The sequence below is a fragment of the Notothenia rossii genome (assembly GCF_949606895.1).
Source record: "Notothenia rossii genome assembly, contig: scaffold_123, whole genome shotgun sequence".
In the NCBI taxonomy this organism is placed as follows: Eukaryota; Metazoa; Chordata; class Actinopteri; order Perciformes; family Nototheniidae; genus Notothenia; species Notothenia rossii.
Genome location: NW_027639713.1, coordinates 25,870 through 48,369, shown reverse-complemented (window position 1 = coordinate 48,369; position 22,500 = coordinate 25,870). Strand labels below are relative to the sequence as shown.

Genomic DNA, 22,500 nt, shown 5'->3' with positions numbered 1-22,500 from the left:
CACCATCAGGAAGGTGTGTGTGTGTGTGTGTGTGTGTGTGTGTGTGTGTGTGTGTGTGTGTGTGTGTGTGACACTAACGTGTGTGTGTTTCCAGGCGAACGTGAACGGCCGTGTGCTGACGCAGTGTAACATCGACGAGCTGAAGAAGGAGATGAATATGAACTTCGGAGACTGGCAGCTGTTCCGAGCCTCGGTGAGGAAAAACTCTTCCCATAAAATCTGATTCTACGGGACTAAACACACATTCCAGAGATCACCTTATGTTCGGGACGGGAATTAATGAGTCAATATCTTCAATATTCATTGGATCATTCAATTCTTACACAATTCTGAGAAAACAATTATTATATTGTTTTACCACTTGTTATCCGAATTCCCACGAAAGTCTTAGAATAAAATTTACATTTGTCTCAGTGGATTTCACAGTTTGTACAGAATATCAGTATGACAACACGACACCCTCTGTCCTTAGACCCTCTGTCCTCAGACCCTCTGTCCTTAGACCCTCTGTCCTTAGACCCTCACATCGTACAAGGAAAAACTTCCAGAGAAACCCACAGTTTAAAGGGGAACATGGGAGAAACCTCAGGGAGAGCAACAGAGGAGGGATCCCTCTCCCAGGACGGACAGACGTGCAATAGATGCCGTGTGTAAATTGAAAAGATAATACATTTGCAACATAGGTAGACCAAATGTTTTGAAATGCATGTGTGTATAATGAGAAGATGAATCCATGAGTATATCCATCCAGGACTTATGATCCAGGACCACAGCCACGACTCAAGATCCAGGGCTCGAGATCCATGACACAGGACCGCAGGATCATCCATGACTCCGGATCCCGGCGTATATAGACACCAAAAAGAAAGACATTTGGGGAAGCTGGGTTAATGGGAACATGAGAGTACACAGGTATAGACAGAGAGAAGGAAGAAGTAAGATGTCCCCCGACAAACTAAGCCTATATCAGCAAAACTAGGGGCTGAATCTAATCAGCCCTAACTATAAGCTTTATCAAAAAGGAAGGTCTTAAGCACTCTTAAAAACGGATAGGGTGTCTGCCGTCCGAACACAAACTGGAAGCTGATTCCACAAAAGTGGAGCTTGATAAGAAAAGGCTCTGGCTCCCATTGTACTTTTAGAGACTCTAGGAACAACCAACAACCCTGCATTCTTGGAACGCAATGCCCTAGTAGGCCAGTAGGGTATAATGAGTTCTTTAAGGTAAGATGGCGCCTGCCCATTAAGGGCTTTGTAGGCGAGAAGAAGAATTTTAAATTCTCTCCTGTGTTCTATAGGGAGCCAGTGTAAGGCAGCCAGAACAGGAGTAATGTGGTCCCTTTTCCTAACTCTGGTTAGTACACGAGCTGCAGCATTTTGAATCAGCTGAAGCGACTTGACTGACTTCTTGGTACACCCTGATAATAAGGAGTTACAATAATCCAGCCTTGAAGTAACAAATGCATGGACTAGTTTCTCTGCATCGTTTTGAGGCAAGATATGCCTGATTTTTGCAATGTTACGTAGATGGAAGTAGGCGGTCCTTGAAATTGATTTTATGTGGGTGTTAAAGGATAAATCCTGATCAAATATAACACCAAGATTCCTTACAGTCTCACTGGAGGCCAAATTAATGCCATCCATAGTTAATATATCTTTAGATAATTTGTTTCGTAGATTCTTCGGGCCAAGTACAATAACTTCAGTTTTGGTCGTGTTTAACATCAAAAAATTTAAGGTCATCCACGTTTTTAAGTCCTTGAGGCAGTCTTGAATTTTATTTAGATGATTAATTTCATCAGGCTTGATTGATAAATATAGTTGAGTATCATCCGCATAACAATGAAAGTTTACAGAATGATTCCTTATAATATTGACTAAAGGAAGCATATATAGTGTGAACAAAATAGGTCCAAGCACTGAGCCCTGTGGCACTCCATGGCTAACTTTGGTTTGCGTGGAAGACTCATCGTTGACACGTACAAACTGAGAGCGTTCAGATAGATAGGACCTAAACCAGCCTAAAGCAGTTCCCTGTCTGCCAACTAAGTGCTCTAGTCTTTGCAATAGGATATCATGGTCGATAGTATCAAATGCAGCACTAAGATCGAGCAAGACAAGAATAGAGACAAGTCCCTTGTCAGAGGCTATTAGAATGTCATTTGTGACTTTAACCCAGTGGTCCTCAAACTTTTTCTGTCAGGACCCCCTTTTGGAGAAAAAAAAAAGTCGGGCCCCCCCAACACAAATAGTCAGGCTCAGTGGCGGCGCCAGAGATTTATGTTGGGGGTGCTGTGGGGTAGCTTGACGTTTCATAGAGGGTGCTTAAACATTTAGGGTTTCCCATTAATGTACCGGTCGCTACAGTGGAATTTTCTACTGCAACAATCCCCACACATATACACAGTGTACCCGCGACTGTTACAATGAAGGCTGGATAATCAGCTCACGGCATATAGGTGTAAGCAGGGGTAAAGTGCTATTTTTATAGGTGGTGTGTGGACCCCCTGGGAAGTTTTATTTTTAAATATTGAAGTTAAAAGCATCAATCTGGTGCACATTGAGAGCAAAATGAAGAGATCTATGGATACATCTCTCAACACCCATTTGAAACAGAACTGTAAACAGATTTACTTTTTCTTTATGGATATTTTACAAGTCACCCTTTTAAACTTTATTCTTTTTTTACTGTCATATGGAGTTTCATACCTGTTTTTCATTTATTCTCTTATTTTTTTATAACTATAATGATCATATAAACGTGTGCTTCGGAAATAATTGTTTACATTAATGGTGACCAAAACGTTTGAGACCCACTGAGATAACACTGAGAGAGTCCTTTAGCTCACTGAGCCTCTCAGTCTGACAGGAGAGGACTCTCCTCCACTTTGCTGTTGTAAAAACCCCTTATATCTGTTAGCGTAGCTCGCTAGCACCAGAAGCTAACAACAACGATCTCCGGTACCGGTGCGCTCTCTCTTGCTCTCTCGCTCGTGCATGCATGCACACAAAATGGCTCGTTGCACACACACACAGAGCCAAGCTTCAATGAAACACAGAGACCCAGACGTAATAGTACTGTATCATATTATTTTCGAATCAATAATCTTTCAAAATATGATTTTTTTTTTCTTCATTTTTTTTTTAATAACCATTTTTCCTCCTGGTCTCTCGCGCCCCCCCTGTCATGCCTCTGTGCCCCCCTGGGGGGGCGCGCCCCCCACTTTGAGAACCACTGCTTTAACCAGAGCTGTCTCTGTGCTATGTTGTGTTCTAAAGCCAGACTGAACATCTTCAAATAAATCATAGTTTTTTAAGTAATCAGCTGTTTTGCGACTGTTTTCTCAAGAATCTTTGAGAGGAACGGAAGATTAGAAATAGGTCTATAGTTGGCTAAAACCTCTGGATCGAGGTTGTGCTTTTTAAGAAGCGGTTTTATCACTGCTACTTTGAATGATTGTGGAACATAGCCTGATAATAAAGACATATTCATAATATTTAATAAAGAGGTGCTAATTAATGGAAAAACTTCTTTTAACAACTTAGTTGGAATTGGGTCTAAGATACACGTTGATGGTTTAGAAGAGAGAATCATTGAATTTAATTGTTCAAGGTTTATGGCTGAAAAGCATTCTAGTTTACGATCTAGTGTAATATTAGAACTTACGTTTCCGGGAGCTGTTGATAACACTATACTGGTCAAAGGCAAGAGGTCATTGATTTTGTTTCTAATAGTAACAGGTTTATCGTTAAAAAAGCACATCAAATCATTCCTACTGAGTGCTATGGGAATAGAAGGCTCAGTCGAGCTGTGGCTCTCTGTCAGCCTGGCTACAGTGCTGAAAAGAAATCTTGCATTATTCTTATTCTCATCTATTAATAATAATAATAATAATAATAATGCATTTATTTTATAAGGCGCCTTTCAAGGCACTCAAGGTCGCCGTACAACAAGGTTAAAAACAATTTTTACAAACATAGTTAAAAGCAAAACACAGTTTAAAAACATAACTACTAAAAACATACAGCTTGCAGCACAGGTCAGCCATACGCTTGCCTGAACAGGTGGGTTTTGAGGTGAGTTTGGAAAGTGGTGATAGTGTCCATGTTTCTAATATCAGGGGGGAGGGAGTTCCAGAGGTGAGGGGCAGAGCGGCTGAAGGCTCTTGACCCCATGGTGGAGAGACGGGCTGGGAAAACTTTGAGAGTGATGGAGGAGGCAGACCTAAGAGACCGGGTGGGAATGTTGACATGGACAAGGTCAGACAGGTATGGGGGGGCGAGGTTATGAATGGCTTTGAAAGTATGAAAGAGGATCTTGTAGTCAATGCGGTGTTTAATGGGAAGCCAGTGGAGTTGGTGTAGTACAGGGGTGATGTGACTGATGACAGGGGTTCTGGTGATGATACGGGCAGCAGCGTTTTGGACCAGTTGGAGTTTGTGTAGGTGTTTGTGGGGGAGACCATAGAGAAGGGAATTGCAATAGTCCAAGCGGGAGGTGACGAGAGAGTGGACCAGGATAGCGGCACTGTGGGGAGTGAGTGAGGGGCGGAGGCGGTTGATGTTTCTGAGATGAAAATAGGCAGACCGGATGGTGTTGTTGATATGGGTGTGGAAGGAGAGGGTGCTGTCGAGGACGACACCCAGACTCTTGACCTGAGGGGAGGGGGAAACCGGGGAGTTGTCGATGGTGAGAGTAAAACTGGGTTGCTTGGTGAGTGTGAGTTTTGAACCAATGAGGACTACCTCAGTTTTATCACTGTTGAGTTTTAGGAAATTTGAGGTGAACCAGGATTTGATTTCCTGTAAACAGGTACAGAGGGAGGGGGGTGGGAAGGTGGAAGACGGTTTGGAGGAGACGTATAGCTGGGTGTCGTCCGCATAGCAGTGGAAATTGATGTTATGTTTACGGAAAATCTGTCCAAGGGGGAGGAGGTAGATGATGAAGAGGATGGGGCCAAGGACAGAGCCCTGGGGGACACCGGAGGAGATGAGGGAGGGATGGGATGTGAATGATTTTAACTGAATGAACTGAGTACGGCCGGAGAGATATGAGTGAAACCAGTCTAGGGGTGTGTCAGATAAGCCAATGGATGTAAGTCGGTCAAGGAGGGTGGAGTGGGAAATGGTGTCAAAGGCTGCACTTAAATCAAGGAGGATGAGGATGGATAATTGTCCAGAGTCAGCTGCTATCAGGAGGTCGTTTGTGATTTTAATGAGGGCTGTTTCTGTACTGTGACGGGGGCGAAAACCGGACTGGAACTGTTCATAAAGGTTATTGTTGGTGAGGTGTGTCTGAATCTGTGATGCCACTGCTTTTTCTAGTATTTTAGCGAGAAAAGGTAGGTTGGAGATGGGGCGGAGGTTGTTGAAGATGTTGGGATCTAGACCAGGTTTCTTTAATAACGGTGTGACAGCTGCAGTTTTGAGGGCTGAGGGGACAGAACCAGAGGTGAGGGAGGAGTGAATAATGGCAGTTATCAGGGGCAGCAGTGAGGGGAGGGAGGCTATAACCAGGGAGGATGGGAGGGGGTCAAGTTGGCAGGTGGATGGCTTGGAATTCCGGATGATTTTGGATAAATCCGCAGCAGAGGGGAGTTCGAAGCAGGAGAGAGGTAGAGAGAGGGGGGGGTGGGGGACAAAAGGAGGTGGACAACTGGACGTGTGAGGGGTCAGTTGCTGGTGAATGGTGTCTATTTTTGTGTTAAAAAATGACATCAGGGAGTTGCAGTGGTCAGTGGAGTAAAAGTGTGGGGGGAGGGAATCAGGGGGGCGGAGTGATTTGTTGACCACTGAGTGCAGGGCCCTGGTGTTTCCAGCACCAGCAGTAATTTTTGCTGTAAAATATTGGGATTTGGCTGAGGAGAGGGCATCTTTGTATATGAGGATGTGGGTATGGTACATTTGTTTGTGTATGGTGAGTCCGGTTTTGCTGAAAAGCCTCTTCAGCTGACGACCTTCGGCTTTCAGCTGACGTAGGTGGGGGGTGAACCAGGGAGCAGAGTGGGGGAATGAAACAGTCCGGGATTTGAGGGGGGCAAGTGAATTTAACAGAGTCTGGAGACCATTGTTATACAAGAGAACCAGCTGTTCCGGGGTACATGGGGGGGTGATGGTGGGAAAACAGTCAATACCAGTTGTGAGGTCGGTTACATTGATGTTTTTGATATTACGGAAGGACATAGTGCGTGACAGTGAATGAAGAGTAGTATGCTGCTCTCGCTTTACGCAGTGCTTTCTTATATTCATTGAGAGTAATTCCCACATAAATCTCAGAATTCCCACCCTAATTTCGGAATTCCTACTCAAATCTCAGAATTCCCACCTTCATCTCAGAATTTCCTCTTCAATCTCAGAATTCCCACTTAAATCTCGAAATTCCCACGTCAATCTCAGAATTCCCACTTCAATCTCAGAATTCCCACTTTTTTCTCAAAATTCCCACTTGAATCACAAAATTCCCACTTAAATCTCAAAATACCCACTTTAATCTCAGAATTCCCACAGTAGTCTCAGAATTCCTAATCTTGTCTCAGAATTCCAAATCAGAATTCCCACTTGAGTCTCAGAATTCCCAGCTAAATCTCAAAATTCTCACTGAAATCTCAAAATCCCCATTTAAATCTCAAAATGCCCAAATTCCCAATTTAAAAAAAATCCCAAATTCCCATTTAATTCTCAGAATTCTCACCTAATCTCAGAATTCCCACTTTAGTCTCAGAATTCCCACCTTAATCTCAGAATTCCCATACTAGTATCATAATTCCCAGTTAAATAAAAAAACTCCCACATACAGTAAGTATCGGAATTCCCACTTAAATAAAAGAATTACCAAATTCCTATTTAAATCTCAGAATTCCCACTTAAATCTCAGAATGCCCACATACATCTCAGAATTCCCACCCTAATCTCAAAATTCCTACTCAAATCTCAGAATTCCCATATTAGTATCAGAATTCCACTTAGATAAAAAAAATCCCAAATTCCCACTTAACCTGTTAAGCCCCAATCCTGTTTTTCAGGTCTCAGGCTCGAAAATGACTTTCCCAGAAAAATGACCATATCTTCCCTTTTAAAAGGGGAACATTTATAAACAATGATAAACCTGTCAGTCGGATGCAGTTGGATTTTATTTTAAAGTAAATTCAGATTGAACATATTAAAACATTTGTAATGATAGTGTCCGTCCAAAAAGAAAACATTACTTATAGTGAAAACTACCCTAAGGTAGACTTAAAGCTTTAGGAATCCAAACAATAACATATAATGAGTACTCTGTATCAAGATTGATGCAAAACAAGAGACATTTGACCTTTTTAGAGAGGTTTAGAAATAAACCCACTTCTGGGGTCATTTGGGTGCATTTTCCATATCTCTGGCCCCCCTCGTTCGATTTTGATGATTGACGTCTTGTTTTAACCGTTAGAGCCAATAGCATCGGGGGGAAGTTCCTAAAATCCATCTAAACATTACCCATTGGTGAATGAGTGATGCGTAGCCAGAATACCCCGGAACAGGAAGCTGCGATACACTCTGGTGGCTACCATTAGCAGCTAATATGAAATCTCAGTTTTTGACATAAAAATGGAATGATGGATTATCAATCGTTATTTCAAAGTGACAGACACGTTGGATTAACCTTTGGATTAACCTTCAGCTGCATTTTTATCATTTTAATGCCATTGAACACAACTTTTGATCAGAATTACACCTAAGGTGAGAATATCTACTGTGTTTGCTCCGTAATGCTACGTGTTGTGATGTCTGTGTTTCCTTCCCCTGTCGCGCGTTTTGATCGCTCAGTGATTAGACCAATACCTATAGAATATGTGGAATATCTTGTATATGCAGTCACGATAAGTAATAATGGTATTTCTACCCTGAGTTCTGTGCTAAGTGCTTTAGCATTTTTTTGCTCAGGGCTCATTTAGACACTTCTTGTTAGACTTGTGTTTCGGTAAAAATTGTTTGTGTTGTCAGTTAGCCGAGTTTCTTCCCGTTAATCGGTTATGACACATTAATAGGTTGTTAAATGTTAAGAGGCCCTGAGACACAGTTTTGTGAAGAAAAAAAACGCAGGACCTGGGTTAGGGTCCTCTCGGGTTTAACAGGCTAAATCTCAGAATTCCCACTTCAAACTCAGAAAACCCACTTAAATCTCAGAATTCCCATTTTTTCTCAGAAAACCCACTTAAACCTCAGAATTCCAACGTTTTTCTCAGAATTCCAGTTGTGTTTCTTCCTGTTTTCTGTTTTTCTCAGTTCTGGTGAGATCTCAGAACGAATGTTCAGATGTGATTTTCCTGCCTGATGTTCAGACGCTCCCTTTGTGCTGCAGGTGCTGGAGATGCGCTCCATGGAGAGCCAGCTCCTGCAGGAGGAAGCTGCCAGTGAGCAAGGCAGCACTCAGGCTCCGCCCCCAGACGCCTCCATCTTCAGCTTCAACCTCAGCTTCGAGGATCTGAGCAGTGACGAGCCTCCGAGGGCCGGAAACACACCGTGGACGGTATGAGAGCTATTACTAACTACTGTTATTATCCAATCAGAGGACATCTATCATATACTGCACTCTTATTGTCCAATCAGAGGACACCTATCATATACTACACTCTTATTATCCAATCAGAGGACATCTATCATATACTACACTCTTATTGTCCAATCAGAGGACACCTATCATATACTACACTCTTATTGTCCAATCAGAGGACATCTATCATATACTACACTCTTATTGTCCAATCAGAGGACACCTATCATATACTGCACTCTTATTGTCCAATCAGAGGACACCTATCATATACTGCACTCTTATTGTCCAATCAGAGGACACCTATCATATACTGCACTCTTATTGTCCAATCAGAGGACACCTATCATATACTACACTCTTATTGTCCAATCAGAGGACACCTATCATATACTACACTCTTATTGTCCAATCAGAGGACATTTTATGTGGTGTTTAACTCTTCTTTTATATCTGAGGCCTAATATAGGTGACCTTTAACTCCCCCTCTCCTCTCCTCCTTCTCTCCTCCTCTCCTCCTCTCCTCTCCTCCTCCTCCTCTCCTCCTCCTCTCCTCCAGGCGGCGCTCCGTACAGCCAGCCTCACCTCTCTGAACTCTCAGGAGTCTTCCTCTCTGGACGTTTCCCGCCTGACGGATCGTCAGCAGGACGAGTACCGCTCCGCCTATGAGGAGTACGTGTCTCAGATGGCCCAGACGGAGCTGAGCGGCGCGGAGCGACCCGTGCAGCCGCAGCCGGTTCAATTCCTGTCCTCCTCCGAGAGCAGGGAGGAGACGGAGGGACGCAGAGCCACGTTCGGGAAGAGGACCGGAGCCGGAAAACACACGACAACAACCACCGATAATAACAACCCAGACCTGGACCCCATCAGGGAGGAAGACGAGAAGAACGGCGAACACACAGCGGGGGCGAGGGGGCGGAGCTACAAGAAGATCGAAGAAGACGAGGAGTTGAAGAAGATCACGGCGATGAAAGGGAAGGACTTCCTGTCCGACGCCACGCTGGACAAAAAGGATTCGTCTGATTCTGGCGTCCGCTCCAACGAGAGCTCGCCCAATCACTCGCTGCAGGATGAGGAGGCGGAGCTAGAGGAGGACAGGAAGCGCGGTGGCGTTCCCGGTGTCCCGGGCGGCGTTCCCGGCGTTCTTCAAGACGTCCGGATGTCCATCTGCTCCGAGGACTGCAGCCTGATGGCCTCCAGCCCCGAGGACAGCTGGTCCTTCAACCTGAACTCCGTCTCGCTCAACAACAACTCCAACTCTAGGCCCCGCCCCCTCACCACTACTGACCCCACCCCCCCCTCCTCCTCCACTGACGTCATCCTCTCCCCAAGCTCCGCCCCCCGCCCCACCCCCACCAATGAGAACGTGCGGGTGGTTCACCTGCGGCGGGGGCTGAGGCCCGGCGACCCCCCCGAGGTCTGCAGCGTGTCGTCGGACACCGTGACCTTCGGAGACGAGAGAGAGAGCATCCTGTGATGTCATCCAGCCTCTCAGCCAATCAGGAGCCTCCTGGGGATAAAAGTCAGCCAATCAGGAGCCTCCTGGGGATAAAAGTCAGCCAATCAGGAGCCTCCGGGGGGGACAAGTCAGCCAATCAGGAGCCTCCGGGGGGGACAAGTCAGCCAATTAAGAAATAAATTAGAGATTAAAGACAAACATTAGGAGAAGAAAATTTAGAAGAAATCTGAATAACACAAATTGGGTTTTGTTCAAATCTATAAAGTTAAACAATACAACTAGAAACCTTTAGGAGGTCAATGATTCTCTTTAAAGATTGAAGTCCTGAACTTTAAATAACCAAATAATGCTAAATATTTAAGAGACAGAACATTTTAAATATTCAGAAAATAAAGTCCGGAATTTTTTTTATCAAAATCACAAAATATACAGAATAAAAGTAAAATCTTCAGGATTGAAAACATTCATGAACTCTAGGGAACTCAAAGGAACTCAAAAGAACTCAAAAGAACTCTAGGGAACTCAAAGGAACTCTAGGGAACTCAAAGGAACTCTAGGGAACTCTAGGGAACTCAAAGGAACTCAAAGGAACTCTAGGGAACTCAAAGGAACTCTAGGGAACTCTAGGGAACTCAAAGGAACTCAAAGGAACTCAAAGGAACTCTAGGGAACTCTAGGGAACTCAAAGGAACTCAAAGGAACTCTAGGGAACTCAAAGGAACTCTAGGGAACTCTAGGGAACTCAAAGGAACTCAAAGGAACTCAAAGGAACTCAAAGGAACTCTAGGGAACTCTAGGGAACTCAAAGGAACTCAAAGGAACTCTAGGAAACTCTAGGGAACTCAAAGGAACTCTAGGGAACTCTAGAGAACTCAAAGGAACTCTAGGGAACTCTAGAGAACTCAAAGGAACTCTAGGGAACTCTAGGGAACTCAAAGGAACTCAAAGGAACTCAAAAGAACTCAAAGGAACTCTAGGGAACTCTAGGGAACTCAAAGGAACTCAAAGGAACTCTAGGGAACTCAAAGGAACTCAAAGGAACTCTAGGGAACTCTAGGGAACTCAAAGGAACTCTAGGGAACTCTAGGGAACTCTAGGGAACTCAAAGGAACTCTAGGGAACTCAAAGGAACTCAAAAGAACTCAAAGGAACTCTAGGGAACTCTAGGGAACTCTAGGGAACTCAAAGGAACTCTAGGGAACTCAAAGGAACTCAAAAGAACTCTAGGGAACTCAAAGGAACTCAAAGGAACTATAGGGAACTCTAGGGAACTCAAAGGAACTCTAGGGAACTCTAGAGAACTCAAAGGAACTCTAGGGAACTCTAGGGAACTCTAGGGAACTCTAGGGAACTCAAAGGAACTCTAGGGAACTCTAGAGAACTCAAAGGAACTCAAAAGAACTCAAAGGAACTCTAGGGAACTCAAAGGAACTCTAGGGAACTCAAAGGAACTCTAGGGAACTCTAGGGAACTCAAAGGAACTCAAAAGAACTCAAAGGAACTCTAGGGAACTCTAGGGAACTCAAAGGAACTCAAAAGAACTCAAAGGAACTCTAGGGAACTCAAAGGAACTCTAGGGAACTCAAAGGAACTCTAGGGAACTCTAGGGAACTCAAAGGAACTCAAAAGAACTCAAAGGAACTCTAGGGAACTCTAGGGAACTCAAAGGAACTCTAGGGAACTCTAGGGAACTCAAAGGAACTCAAAAGAACTCAAAGGAACTCTAGGGAACTCTAGGAAATGAAAAGAAGATAATTGATTTAAAAATAGAACATCTTATTAAAAGAGAATGATGGAAATATTTTCTGAGATTAAATTCGTGAAGTTTTTCAGAATAAAACTCTGATAATAAATCAGTAAATGATCCTTTGAGCTTCTGATGAAGAGTTTTGATATTTAAAGTAAACAGAATTCAGCGTTCGGTGTAACATTTATAAAGAAAACGTAACGTAAGAAAACTTGTCGTGGTTCCTGCATGTCGATGTTTAATCTCTTAAAAACAAACTAAAGTCAATCTAAAAATGTTTCTGTCGTTTTTTAATACTGTGAAAAAAATAACTGTTATTACATTTTCTTCAGACGTTTAAACCTGAAAATAATATTTACTAAAATTAGATTTTTTTTTTAAATATTCCCAGATAACCTATTCATGAGACATTCCCACTGTTGTCTCAGAATTCTCACCTAATCTCAGAATTTCTAGTGTTAAGTGTTTAGTGTTTAGTGTTCAGTGTTTAGGGTTTAGTGGTTAGTGTTTAGTGGTTAGGGTTTAGTGGTTAGTGTTTAGTGGTTAGGGTTTAGTGGTTAGTGTTTAGTGGTTAGGGTTTAGTGGTTAGGGTTTAGTGTTTAAGTGTGGTGTTTTAATCGGGGAGCTTTTATTCTGAAATTTGATTTAAATCCTTGTTAAAAGTAAAAAGTCGACTGAAACTCAGAAGACCTTTTTATTGAAATTACATCAAACATTTAATTGAAGTTTTAGGGAAATTGAGAGAAAACACATTGATAGTATTTTTTAAAATGTGTTTTTATAAATATGACATTATAGAGGAGATGTTTCCAAAGTGCTGAACATCAACAAACAAACAAACAAACAAACAGAGGGGGAGGAAAAACAGAATTTCAGAATAAAGCGTCTGATGAAAGTGAAACAACGTGAAGAAACAAACAATGAACTAAAGGATCAGATTGAAATGAGAGTTAAACTGCTGATGTTTGTCCTGCTGTGAAATAAAAGAATTACATCTGGAAGTTTCTCTGAATCTTTATTTTTTAAATATGATTTAAAGGTTTTACTGAAGAACTGGCGCCTTTCATAGCACCAAGGACACCTAACAGGGCCCAAGGACACCTAACAGGACCCAAGGACACCTTACAGGGCCCAAGGACACCTAACAGGGCCCAAGGACACCTAACAGGACCCAAGGACACCTAACAGGACCCAAGGACACCTTACAGGGCCCAAGGACACCTAACAGGACCCAGGACACCTAACAGGACCCAAGGACACCTAACAGGACCCAGGACACCTAACAGGACCCAAGGACACCTAACAGGACCCAAGGACACCTTACAGGGCCCAAGGACACCTAACAGGACCCAAGGACACCTAACAGGACCCAGGACACCTAACAGGACCCAAGGACACCTTACAGGACCCAAGGACACCTAACAGGGCCCAAGGACACCTAACAGGACCCAAGGACACCTAACAGGACCCAAGGACACCTTACAGGGCCCAAGGACACCTAACAGGACCCAAGGACACCTAACAGGACCCAGGACACCTAACAGGACCCAAGGACACCTAACAGGACCCAAGGACACCTAACAGGACCAAGGACACCTAACAGGACCCAAGGACACCTAACAGGGCCCAAGGACACCTAACAGGACCCAAGGACACCTAACAGGACCCAGGACACCTAACAGGACCCAAGGACACCTAACAGGACCCAAGGACACCCTACAGGACCCAAGGACACCTAACAGGACCCAAGGACACCCTACAGGACCCAAGGACACCTAACAGGACCCAAGGACACCCTACAGGACCCAAGGACACCTAACAGGACCCAGGACACCCTACAGGGCCCAAGGACACCTTACAGGACCCAGGACACCCTACAGGACCCAGGACACCTAACAGGACCCAAGGACACCTTAAAGGACCCAAGGACACCTAACAGGGCCCAAGGACACCTAACAGGACCCAGGACACCCTACAGGGCCCAAGGACACCTTACAGGACCCAGGACACCCTACAGGACCCAAGGACACCTTACAGGGCCCAAGGACACCTAACAGGACCCAAGGACACCTTAAAGGACCCAAGGACACCTTACAGGACCCAGGACACCCTACAGGACCCAAGGACACCTTACAGGGCCCAAGGACACCTAACAGGACCCAGGACACCTAACAGGACCCAAGGACACCTAACAGGACCCAAGGACACCTAACAGGACCAAGGACACCTAACAGGACCCAAGGACACCTAACAGGGCCCAAGGACACCTAACAGGACCCAGGACACCCTACAGGACCCAAGGACACCTAACAGGACCCAAGGACACCCTACAGGACCCAAGGACACCTAACAGGGCCCGAGGACACCTTACAGCAGGGGTTCCCAGAGTGGGGGTCGCGAGATGATTACAAAATAAAAATAGAATATTTTAAATAATAATTTCTTTAATTAATTTTTTTTTAAATTATTAATAATAACGTGTGCATAGACATTTTTCAGGGGCGGACTGGCCATCTGTAGAATTTCCCCGCAGCGAGGCTCCCCCCGTTGAAAATCCACTAGCGCAGTGTTTCTCAAACCTTTTCATACCAAGGACTCTTAACCAATCAAAAAAACACTCACGGACCATCTCCACAAACATCCAGAAACAAGATGCCTGCTCCAACAGTACAGCTTAACCTTCTCTATATCGCCTCGTTCACACAATAAATCAACAATACAAATACAACTACATATTATATATATATATATATATATAAGCATTTAGTTCAAATAAGATTTAAAATGCTCACAGGTTTTACACCTCTTATGAAATGTAGCAGCCGCGACGTTATGGGTGGGCCTACTGGGCCTAGGCCCACCCACTCTGGCACTGGGCCCACCCATTCATTGATCAAAAATGACTGGGCGAAAATATAGTTTCCAACATTTTTGATCAAAATTAACAATGAAATAATAAAAAGAACAAAAATGTGTCTCCCTTTAAAAAATAAATAAAATTAAAAGCATTATTAATTAAAGCTACAAGCAGCGTTGAGCGGGTCTTCGATGCTCCACAGGCTGTTGACCGCATGTCGAGGTGTGTGTCTAGGTGTCTCGAGGACTCGGCCGTTGGCAAACGTGGGAAGTTTCAGGCCGATCGGAAAACGTACATGGGAGTTGCAGCAGTATCATAAACATTGTGTTTGATGGCGAGTGATCTGTCGCCATGGCAACAGAATTTGATGTCACCCCATAATACGCCTAGATGTGTTGAGGGCTGCATCGTTATCAAACATGTGAAGTTTTGGGCCGTTTGGAGCATGTTTACTGGAGTTATGAGAAAACCGTGTTTCACTGCTACTATTTTGTTACCATGGCAACGGCATTTGACGAAATCTCAAAACTGACACATACTATATGTCTTTAGGACTGTACCGTTAGCACAAATGTAAAGTTTGAACACTTTTTGACCATTTACACAGGAGTTAAAGCAATATCGTGCTTAACGGCAAGGGATGCGTTGCCATGGCAACAGCTTTTGAGGAAAACTCACTATTGTCATATTGAGGTGTTGAGGGCCGGAACATTAACTGTCATCTGAAGTCTGGTACCGTTTGGACCATTTTCCATTGAGTTAAGACAGTGGTTCTCAAAGTGGGGGGCGCAGAGGCATGCCAGGGGGGCGCGAGAGACCAGGAGGAAAAATGGCTATAAAAAAAAAAATATCAGAAATTGAAAAATTATTGATTAGAAAAAATAATATAATAGAGTACAGTACTATTACGTCTGGGTCTCTGTGTTTCATTAAAGCTCGGCTCTGTGTTTCGAACGAGCCATTTTGTGTGCGCGAGCGAGACAGAGAGAGAGAGAGAGAGAGAGCGCACCGGTACCGGAGATCGTTGTTGTTAGCTTCTGGTGCTAGCGAGCTACGCTAACGGACATAAGGAGCTTTTTCAACAACAGAGTGGAGGAGAGTCCTCTCCTGAGAGACTCAGTGAGCTAAAGGACTCTCAGGGTTATCTCAGTGGGTCTCAAACGTTTTGGTCACCATTAATGTAAACAATTATTTCCGAGGCACACGTTTATATGATCATTATAGTTATAAAAAAATAAGACAATAAATGAAAAACAGGTATGAAATACTATATGACAGTAAAAAAATAATACAGTTTGAAAGGGTGATTTGTAAAATATCCATAAAGAAAAATAAAATCTGTTTCCAGTTGTGTTTCATCTGGGTGTTGAGAGATGGATCCATAGATCTCTTCATGTTGCTCTCAAAGTGCAGCAGATTGATGCTTTAACTTCAACATTTAAAAATAAATCTTCCCGGGGGAGCATCCCCCCGGACCCCCCTAGAGGAGGTGAGGTCCACACACCACCTATAAAAATAGCACTTTACCCCTGCCTACACCTATATGCCGTGAGCTGATTATCGAGCCTTCATTGTAACAGTCACACTGTGTGTGCGTGGGGAGTGTTGCAGTAGAAAGTTCCCCTGTAGCGCCCGGTACATTAATGGGAAACCCTAAATGTTTGAGCACCCTCTATGAAACGTCAGGCTACCCCACAGCATCCCCAAAATAAATCTCTGGCGCCGCCACTGAGCCTGACTATTTGTGTTGGGGGGGAACCAACTTTTTTTTTTCTCCAAAGGGTGGGCCTGACAGAAAAGGTTTGAGAACCACTGAGTTAAGACAACATTGTGTTTTATGGCGAGGGATGCATTGCGATGGAAATGGCATATGATGACATCCCATGATTGGCATAGAGCTGTTGAGGGCCGGACCATTAGCCATCATCTGAAGTATGGTGCCGTTTGGACCATTTTCATAGGAGTAACGGCAACTTCGTGTTTTTTGGCGAGGGATCTGTCGCCATGACAACGGCATATGATGACATCCCCTAATTGACAAAGAGCTGTTGAGGGCCGGACCATTAATGATAGTCTGAAGTCTGGTGCCGTTCGGACAATTTTCCATTGAATTACGACAACACCATGTTTCATGGCGAGGGATCTGTCACCATGGTAACGGCATATGATGACACCCCATAATTGGCGTAGAGCTGTTGAGGGCCGGACACTTAACTGTCATCTGAAGTCTGGTGACATTTGGACCATTTTCATAGAAGTAACGGCAACTTCGTGTTTTTTGGCGAGGGATGGGTTGCCATGGAAACGGAATATGGTGAGATCTCACATTTCATGTAGAGCTGTTGAGGCATGGACCGGTGTTATAAAAGTGAAGATTGTGGGACGATGGGACCGTGTCCATTGGAGTTACAGCGAGACCGTGTTTTATGGCGAAGGATGCGTTGCCATGGTAACGCCATATTAAGTAGCATCGGATTTTATGTAGAGCTGTTCAGGGCCGCAGTGTTAACCATCACGTGAAGTTTGGTGGCGTTCTGAATATGTCAGTTGGCGATATGACATCATCGTGTTCCATAGCATCGAGCAAACACGAACTTTGGCGCCAAATCACGTCTACGCCGTGCAAAAGAAAAAAAGTTCCGTGATAACTTTTTGTCGCCCATGTCTCGAGACGCTAGCTGACGAATTTGGAGTCGTACGGATCAAGTCCCTAGGAGGAGATAGTTAAAGTGCGGAGCACGCCAAATAAAAAATGGCAGACTCCCTGTACGTTATTTCATATGCCTCCTAGAGGCTTTTTTGTTCGTCTCCGCACCTTATATATGCGTAGCGAGTTTTGTTCGTCTACGTGAAAGTTAAAGTGGGGGGAGTTTACGTTAAAAACTGAAGTGGTCGTTGCCTATGCAATTTTTGACGCAAAGTTCCGGAACCAATTACACATCGCAATTTTCACCACTTCTGACGTGCGTGCAAAATGTTGTGAGTTTTCACATACAGGTATGGGGACAAAGGAAAAGGAGCTTCGCTGCTCACTGGAATGACAAGTACACTTTCTTGGAGTATAGCATTAGCAAGGACGGTGTGTTTTGTAAAGTGTGCCGGCATTTTAGAGAGAAGGCGGGGCCGGCGGAGAAGATACATCCAGTCCCTGTAACACATGGTTACACATGGTTACACATGGTTACACATGGTTACATGAAAATGTTATGTGTTTGTTTGATAGATAAAAAAATGCTATGCAAACTAAATGCATTAGTTTGTAGATGGTGTTTTGTATTTGCAAAGAACATTGTGTTCGTTAGTGAATCACGAGGCATTTGTAAAAGCTGTTTAGTTTGTTTGTGTTGTTATGGCAGGAAATGAGCTCCATACTCTCGGCTGCCGAGCCTCTGACTCTTCAGGTTTACACATATCATATTTTGACCTAAATCAAAATATAATATTATTTTCAAAAGCTTTTTTTGTCTGATGCTTCGATTAATTTTAAACAGACAGTTCAACAGAAGGATACCCAAACATGTAATTTAACATTTACATATTGAATTGTTCTCTCTTAGTAAGATCCCATCTTCAATCAAATGGCAGTCTTACCTTGACTTGAAGATGAAGTCCATTTGGCTCTCCCTCTGGACAAACATCTATTACTTGTTTGTAAAAGTCCTCCTTATCTTCTTCTTGTTTCAAAAGTCTATCATAAATCTAATCGATAGATTTATGATTAGAAAATGATAAAAGTAGGGTAGACATGTGGATATTATCCGGCTGAACAAAACGTGCATTTATCAAACAGGCACGTTTCCCACAGATCTTATTTTGAGCTATTTTCTAAAATCCTGTGGAGAACTCTCATTGCTATTTGTGGAGGGAACCCAGGCGCAGCTTACTTCCTGGTTTTAGGACGCGTCTCTCGTCTCCTCTTCACACACCACACTTACTGTGTATCGCTCACTGATTGGACGAGGCAGCGCGTGCACTGATCTGATGCTTCTTGTTCTTGACATGAGAGCAGTACCCCAGCGGAGTGAAGAAAATAAATTGCATTTATATGCATAAATGAACCTCACGAGAGTCAGTCCTCAGTTTAAACTGTGTTTTGTTTCAATTCATGTTTCATTTAGTTACAAACATGTGATATATCTGAACAACAAAGTGGGCAAAAATCATTTTATTCATTTATTGGAAACATTTTCATGATCGCTTTTTTCGTTTTATATTTTCATTTACTGTCATTTCCATTCAGTCAGTCATGAAGTGCTATTAAAATGTTAATGTGCTCCATATCCACACAAACAAACAAAGTGTGCAATCCAGTGAATGTTAGTCTAACTGGGTTTTGATAGATATCTCTTTTTCTTCTCTCAATTATTTTATTTATTTTGTGCACTCTAATCAATATTAATCAAGCTATTGTTCGTTTATACATTTGAAGAATGGCGTTTATCTTTTTTGAGAATGAGTTCTTATTTGATTTTATTTATTGGGGTCTACAACAGATGATACAAATGTTTGTGTCAGTAAATGTGTACTAACAGAGGCGGGGGTGTTTGTGGAAACAACGGGGACAGAGCTGCTGTCAGACGATCAGCTGTGCGGCGTCATCACAAACGGACGTCGCTTCACGTGACGCTCCGGAGGAAAGGACGTCCCATTGCTCTGAAAACTCATTTCCCTGCTTCTCGTGGTTTCCTTGCGTCTCTCCATGCTTCCTTGGTGGGAGGGACTAAACACAGGGAAACGACGCAAGTGAGGGAAGCAAGGAATCCATTTAACCGACCTGAGACGGGGCCTCGAGGAGAGGACGTTCAGAAGGTTCAGCCTAATCTAAGCCGATGTACTGTCGCCTCTGTGATCCGGACACTTAGACTAACAGGTTAGTTACCAGTTTCTAGTTCTGCATAATTCATGACATATCAGAGCTTATATCTGTTGTGTGAAACGTATTTACTTCTTTACTGTAATTTAATTGTTGGCATGTTGCAGACTCTAACTGTACACACATCCTGCACAATGCACGGTGGCAGACACAGACACTGACCATCCACTGTGTCTGTGTTGTTGATCTGAAGGACTGAGAAACAAAGAGGTGGAAGGCTAAGGATGCTCAATGAGGCAGGAAGCAGCAGATACAAACTGGGTTTTGGAAAACAATGCATCACACGTAGAGAGATCTGAGATGCTCAATGTTATCTTTTGAATAAAATGTGATTTCATTCAACAACTCATTTGTATTTCTTCATTTACTGTATTTCTATAAACTCAAGCAATGTTTCTGTGCAGAACCCTCTCTGTCCAGAGCCCAGCCCCTAACAGATGGACGTGCTTTAGATGGTGCTCAGCAGTGTGTAGCCGGTCTAACCATCCAGTGTTAAGAATGAAGTTTGTTATATCTGGTGCTAAAGTTAGCATTTGGTGTTTCTGTAGTTGTGAGGGCAGTTCTTCACTCAGCAGGAGAAGTGAGGTGTTTTGCACTTTGGGCGTGGTTTAGTGAATTGTGTTTAGTGTTCTGAGAAACTGAGCAATTTAAAAAAACGTGTTAGAAATCGAGAAAAACTGTAAATATGAAAATACTCTGAGCATGCGCAGTGTCGTTCTTACAGTCACCGTTCGGGTTCTGCCCCACGTGGCTCTAAACAGACACTAATTAGAAGAACACAGCCACAGACGAATCAGATTAAACATGATCTTCAAATCTATTTTATATTTATATTTTGTTGTAATCATTATTTGTAATACTTTCTGCTGACACTAGGTGGGGCTGTGCCCCTAATGACCAGTCAGTGTACACAGGTGAGCCTTCAACAGAAAAGCCCACATATCTGGGTTTGAGGGGAAGGTGTCGTAGAGGTTTGGGTCAAAGCATCCGCTAGATGTTCTTTAAATGGAGAGGAGTGGTCCCGTGTGTTGACCTGGGGACAGTGCAGGAGTGATATGACCTCTCCCTTAAGGTTTCAGGAACAAAGACTTTCTCTCTTTTTGTCCTGATCAATGGGAGAGCAGATAGACACGCTGTCCAATGGGAGAGCAGATAAACACGCCGTCCAATGGGAGAGCAGATAAACACGCTGTCCAATGGGAGAGCAGATAAACACGCCGTCCAATGGGAGAGCAGATAAACACGCCGTCCAATGGGAGAGCAGATAAACACGCCGTCCAATGGGAGAGCAGATAAACACGCTGTCCAATGGGAGAGCAGATAAACACGCCGTCCAATGGGAGAGCAGATAAACACGCCGTCCAATGGGAGAGCAGATAAACACGCCGTCCAATGGGAGAGCAGATAAACACGCCGTCCAATGGGAAAGCAGATAAACACGCCGTCCAATGGGAGAGCAGATAAACAAGCTGTCCAATGGGAGAGCAGATAAACAAGCCGTCCAATGGGAGAGCAGATAAACAAGCCGTCCAATGGGAGAGCAGATAAACAAGCAGTCCAATGGGAGAGCAGATAAACACGCTGTCCAATGGGAGAGCAGATAAACACGCTGTCCAATGGGAGAGCAGATAAACACGCTGTCCAATGGGAGAGCAGATAAACAAGCCGTCCAATGGGAGAGCAGATAAACATGCCGTCCAATGGGAGAGCAGATAAACACGCTGTCCAATGGGAGAGCAGATAAACACACCGTCCAATGGGAGAGCAGATAAACACGCCGTCCAATGGGAGAGCAGATAAACACGCCGTCCAATGGGAGAGCAGATAAACACGCCGTCCAATGGGAGAGCAGATAAACACGCCGTCCAATGGGAGAGCAGATAAACACGCCGTCCAATGGGAGAGCAGATAAACACGACTCAGGTCCAGCTGATTTATTCAAATACAGAAAAACGTTTTTATTTAATTCTCTTTTATATTGCACAAAAATAATGAGCAGAAACAAAAATGTGCCATTAATATAAAAAAATAAGCGGGATCCAGTTCTCCCTCTAACACTAACTATCTTACAAACATTTACATCTGACCCCTCCCCCACAAATAATAACAACATTCAGAGGGGGGGGGGGGGGGGGGGGGAGTGCCTGGAGAACGTCTGGATCCCTGTCACTGTACAAAAATACTTCATTTAATAAAAATAGACGAGGTATGTTCGGTTTCACAGATCTGGGTTCAGACTCCCTCATCAAGTCCTGGTGTGTGTGTGTGTGTGTGTGTGTGTGTGTGTGTGTGTGTGTGTGTGTGTGTGTGTGTGTCTGAGTGAGTGAGTGAGTGAGTGAGTGAGTGTGTCTGTCTGTCTGTCTGTCTGTCTGAGTGAGTGAGTGAGTGTGTCTGAGTGAGTGTGTGTGTGTATCTGAGTGAGTGTGTGTGTATCTGAGTGAGTGTGTGTGTGTGTGTCTGAGTGAGTGTGTGTGTGTCTGAGTGAGTGTGTGTGTGTATCTAAGTGTGTGTGTGTGTCTGAGTGAGTGTGTGTGTATCTAAGTGTGTGTGTCTGAGTGAGTGTGTGTGTATCTAAGTGTGTGTGTGTGTCTGAGTGAGTGTGTGTGTATCTAAGTGTGTGTGTCTGAGTGAGTGTGTGTGTATCTAAGTGTGTGTGTGTGTCTGAGTGAGTGTGTGTGTATCTAAGTGTGTGAGTCTGAGTGAGTGTGTGTGTGTATCTGAGTGAGTGTGTGTGTATCTGAGTGAGTGTGTGTGTGTGTGTCTGAGTGAGTGTGTGTGTGTCTGAGTGAGTGTGTGTGTATCTAAGTGTGTGTGTGTCTGAGTGAGTGTGTGTGTATCTAAGTGTGTGTGTCTGAGTGAGTGTGTGTGTATCTAAGTGTGTGTGTGTGTCTGAGTGAGTGTGTGTGTATCTAAGCGTGTGTGTGTGTATCTAAGTGTGTGTGTATCTAAGTGTGTGTGTGTCTGAGTGAGTGAGTGAGTGAGTGAGTGAGTGAGTGAGTGAGTGAGTGAGTGAGTGAGTGAGTGAGTGAGTGAG

The 22,500-nt window shown here is 43.8% G+C and overlaps 1 protein-coding gene and 1 long non-coding RNA gene across 2 annotated transcripts in view; one reads left to right on the top strand and one right to left on the bottom strand.

Annotated features, from left to right (window-relative positions):
- LOC307027501 (kinase D-interacting substrate of 220 kDa B-like) overlaps positions 1–10,589 on the top strand; it is a 57,809-nt gene extending 47,220 nt beyond the window's left edge. The window contains exons 23-26 of the mRNA XM_079695764.1: positions 1–13; positions 95–193; positions 8,339–8,506; positions 9,090–10,589. The exon at positions 1–13 is cut by the window's left edge and continues 107 nt beyond it. Coding sequence (XP_079551890.1) covers positions 1–13; positions 95–193; positions 8,339–8,506; positions 9,090–10,007 — 1,198 coding nt within the window. The 3' untranslated portion in view covers positions 10,008–10,589. The remainder of the gene's footprint in view (positions 14–94; positions 194–8,338; positions 8,507–9,089) is intronic.
- Positions 10,590–11,804: 1,215 nt separating this feature from the next.
- Positions 11,805–14,001, bottom strand: LOC307027505. The gene is made up of 3 exons (XR_013804670.1): positions 13,945–14,001; positions 13,314–13,332; positions 11,805–12,837 (listed from the first exon to the last, which is right to left on the bottom strand). It is a non-coding gene; the product is annotated as an uncharacterized lncRNA (long non-coding RNA).
- Positions 14,002–22,500: the final 8,499 nt, after the last annotated feature.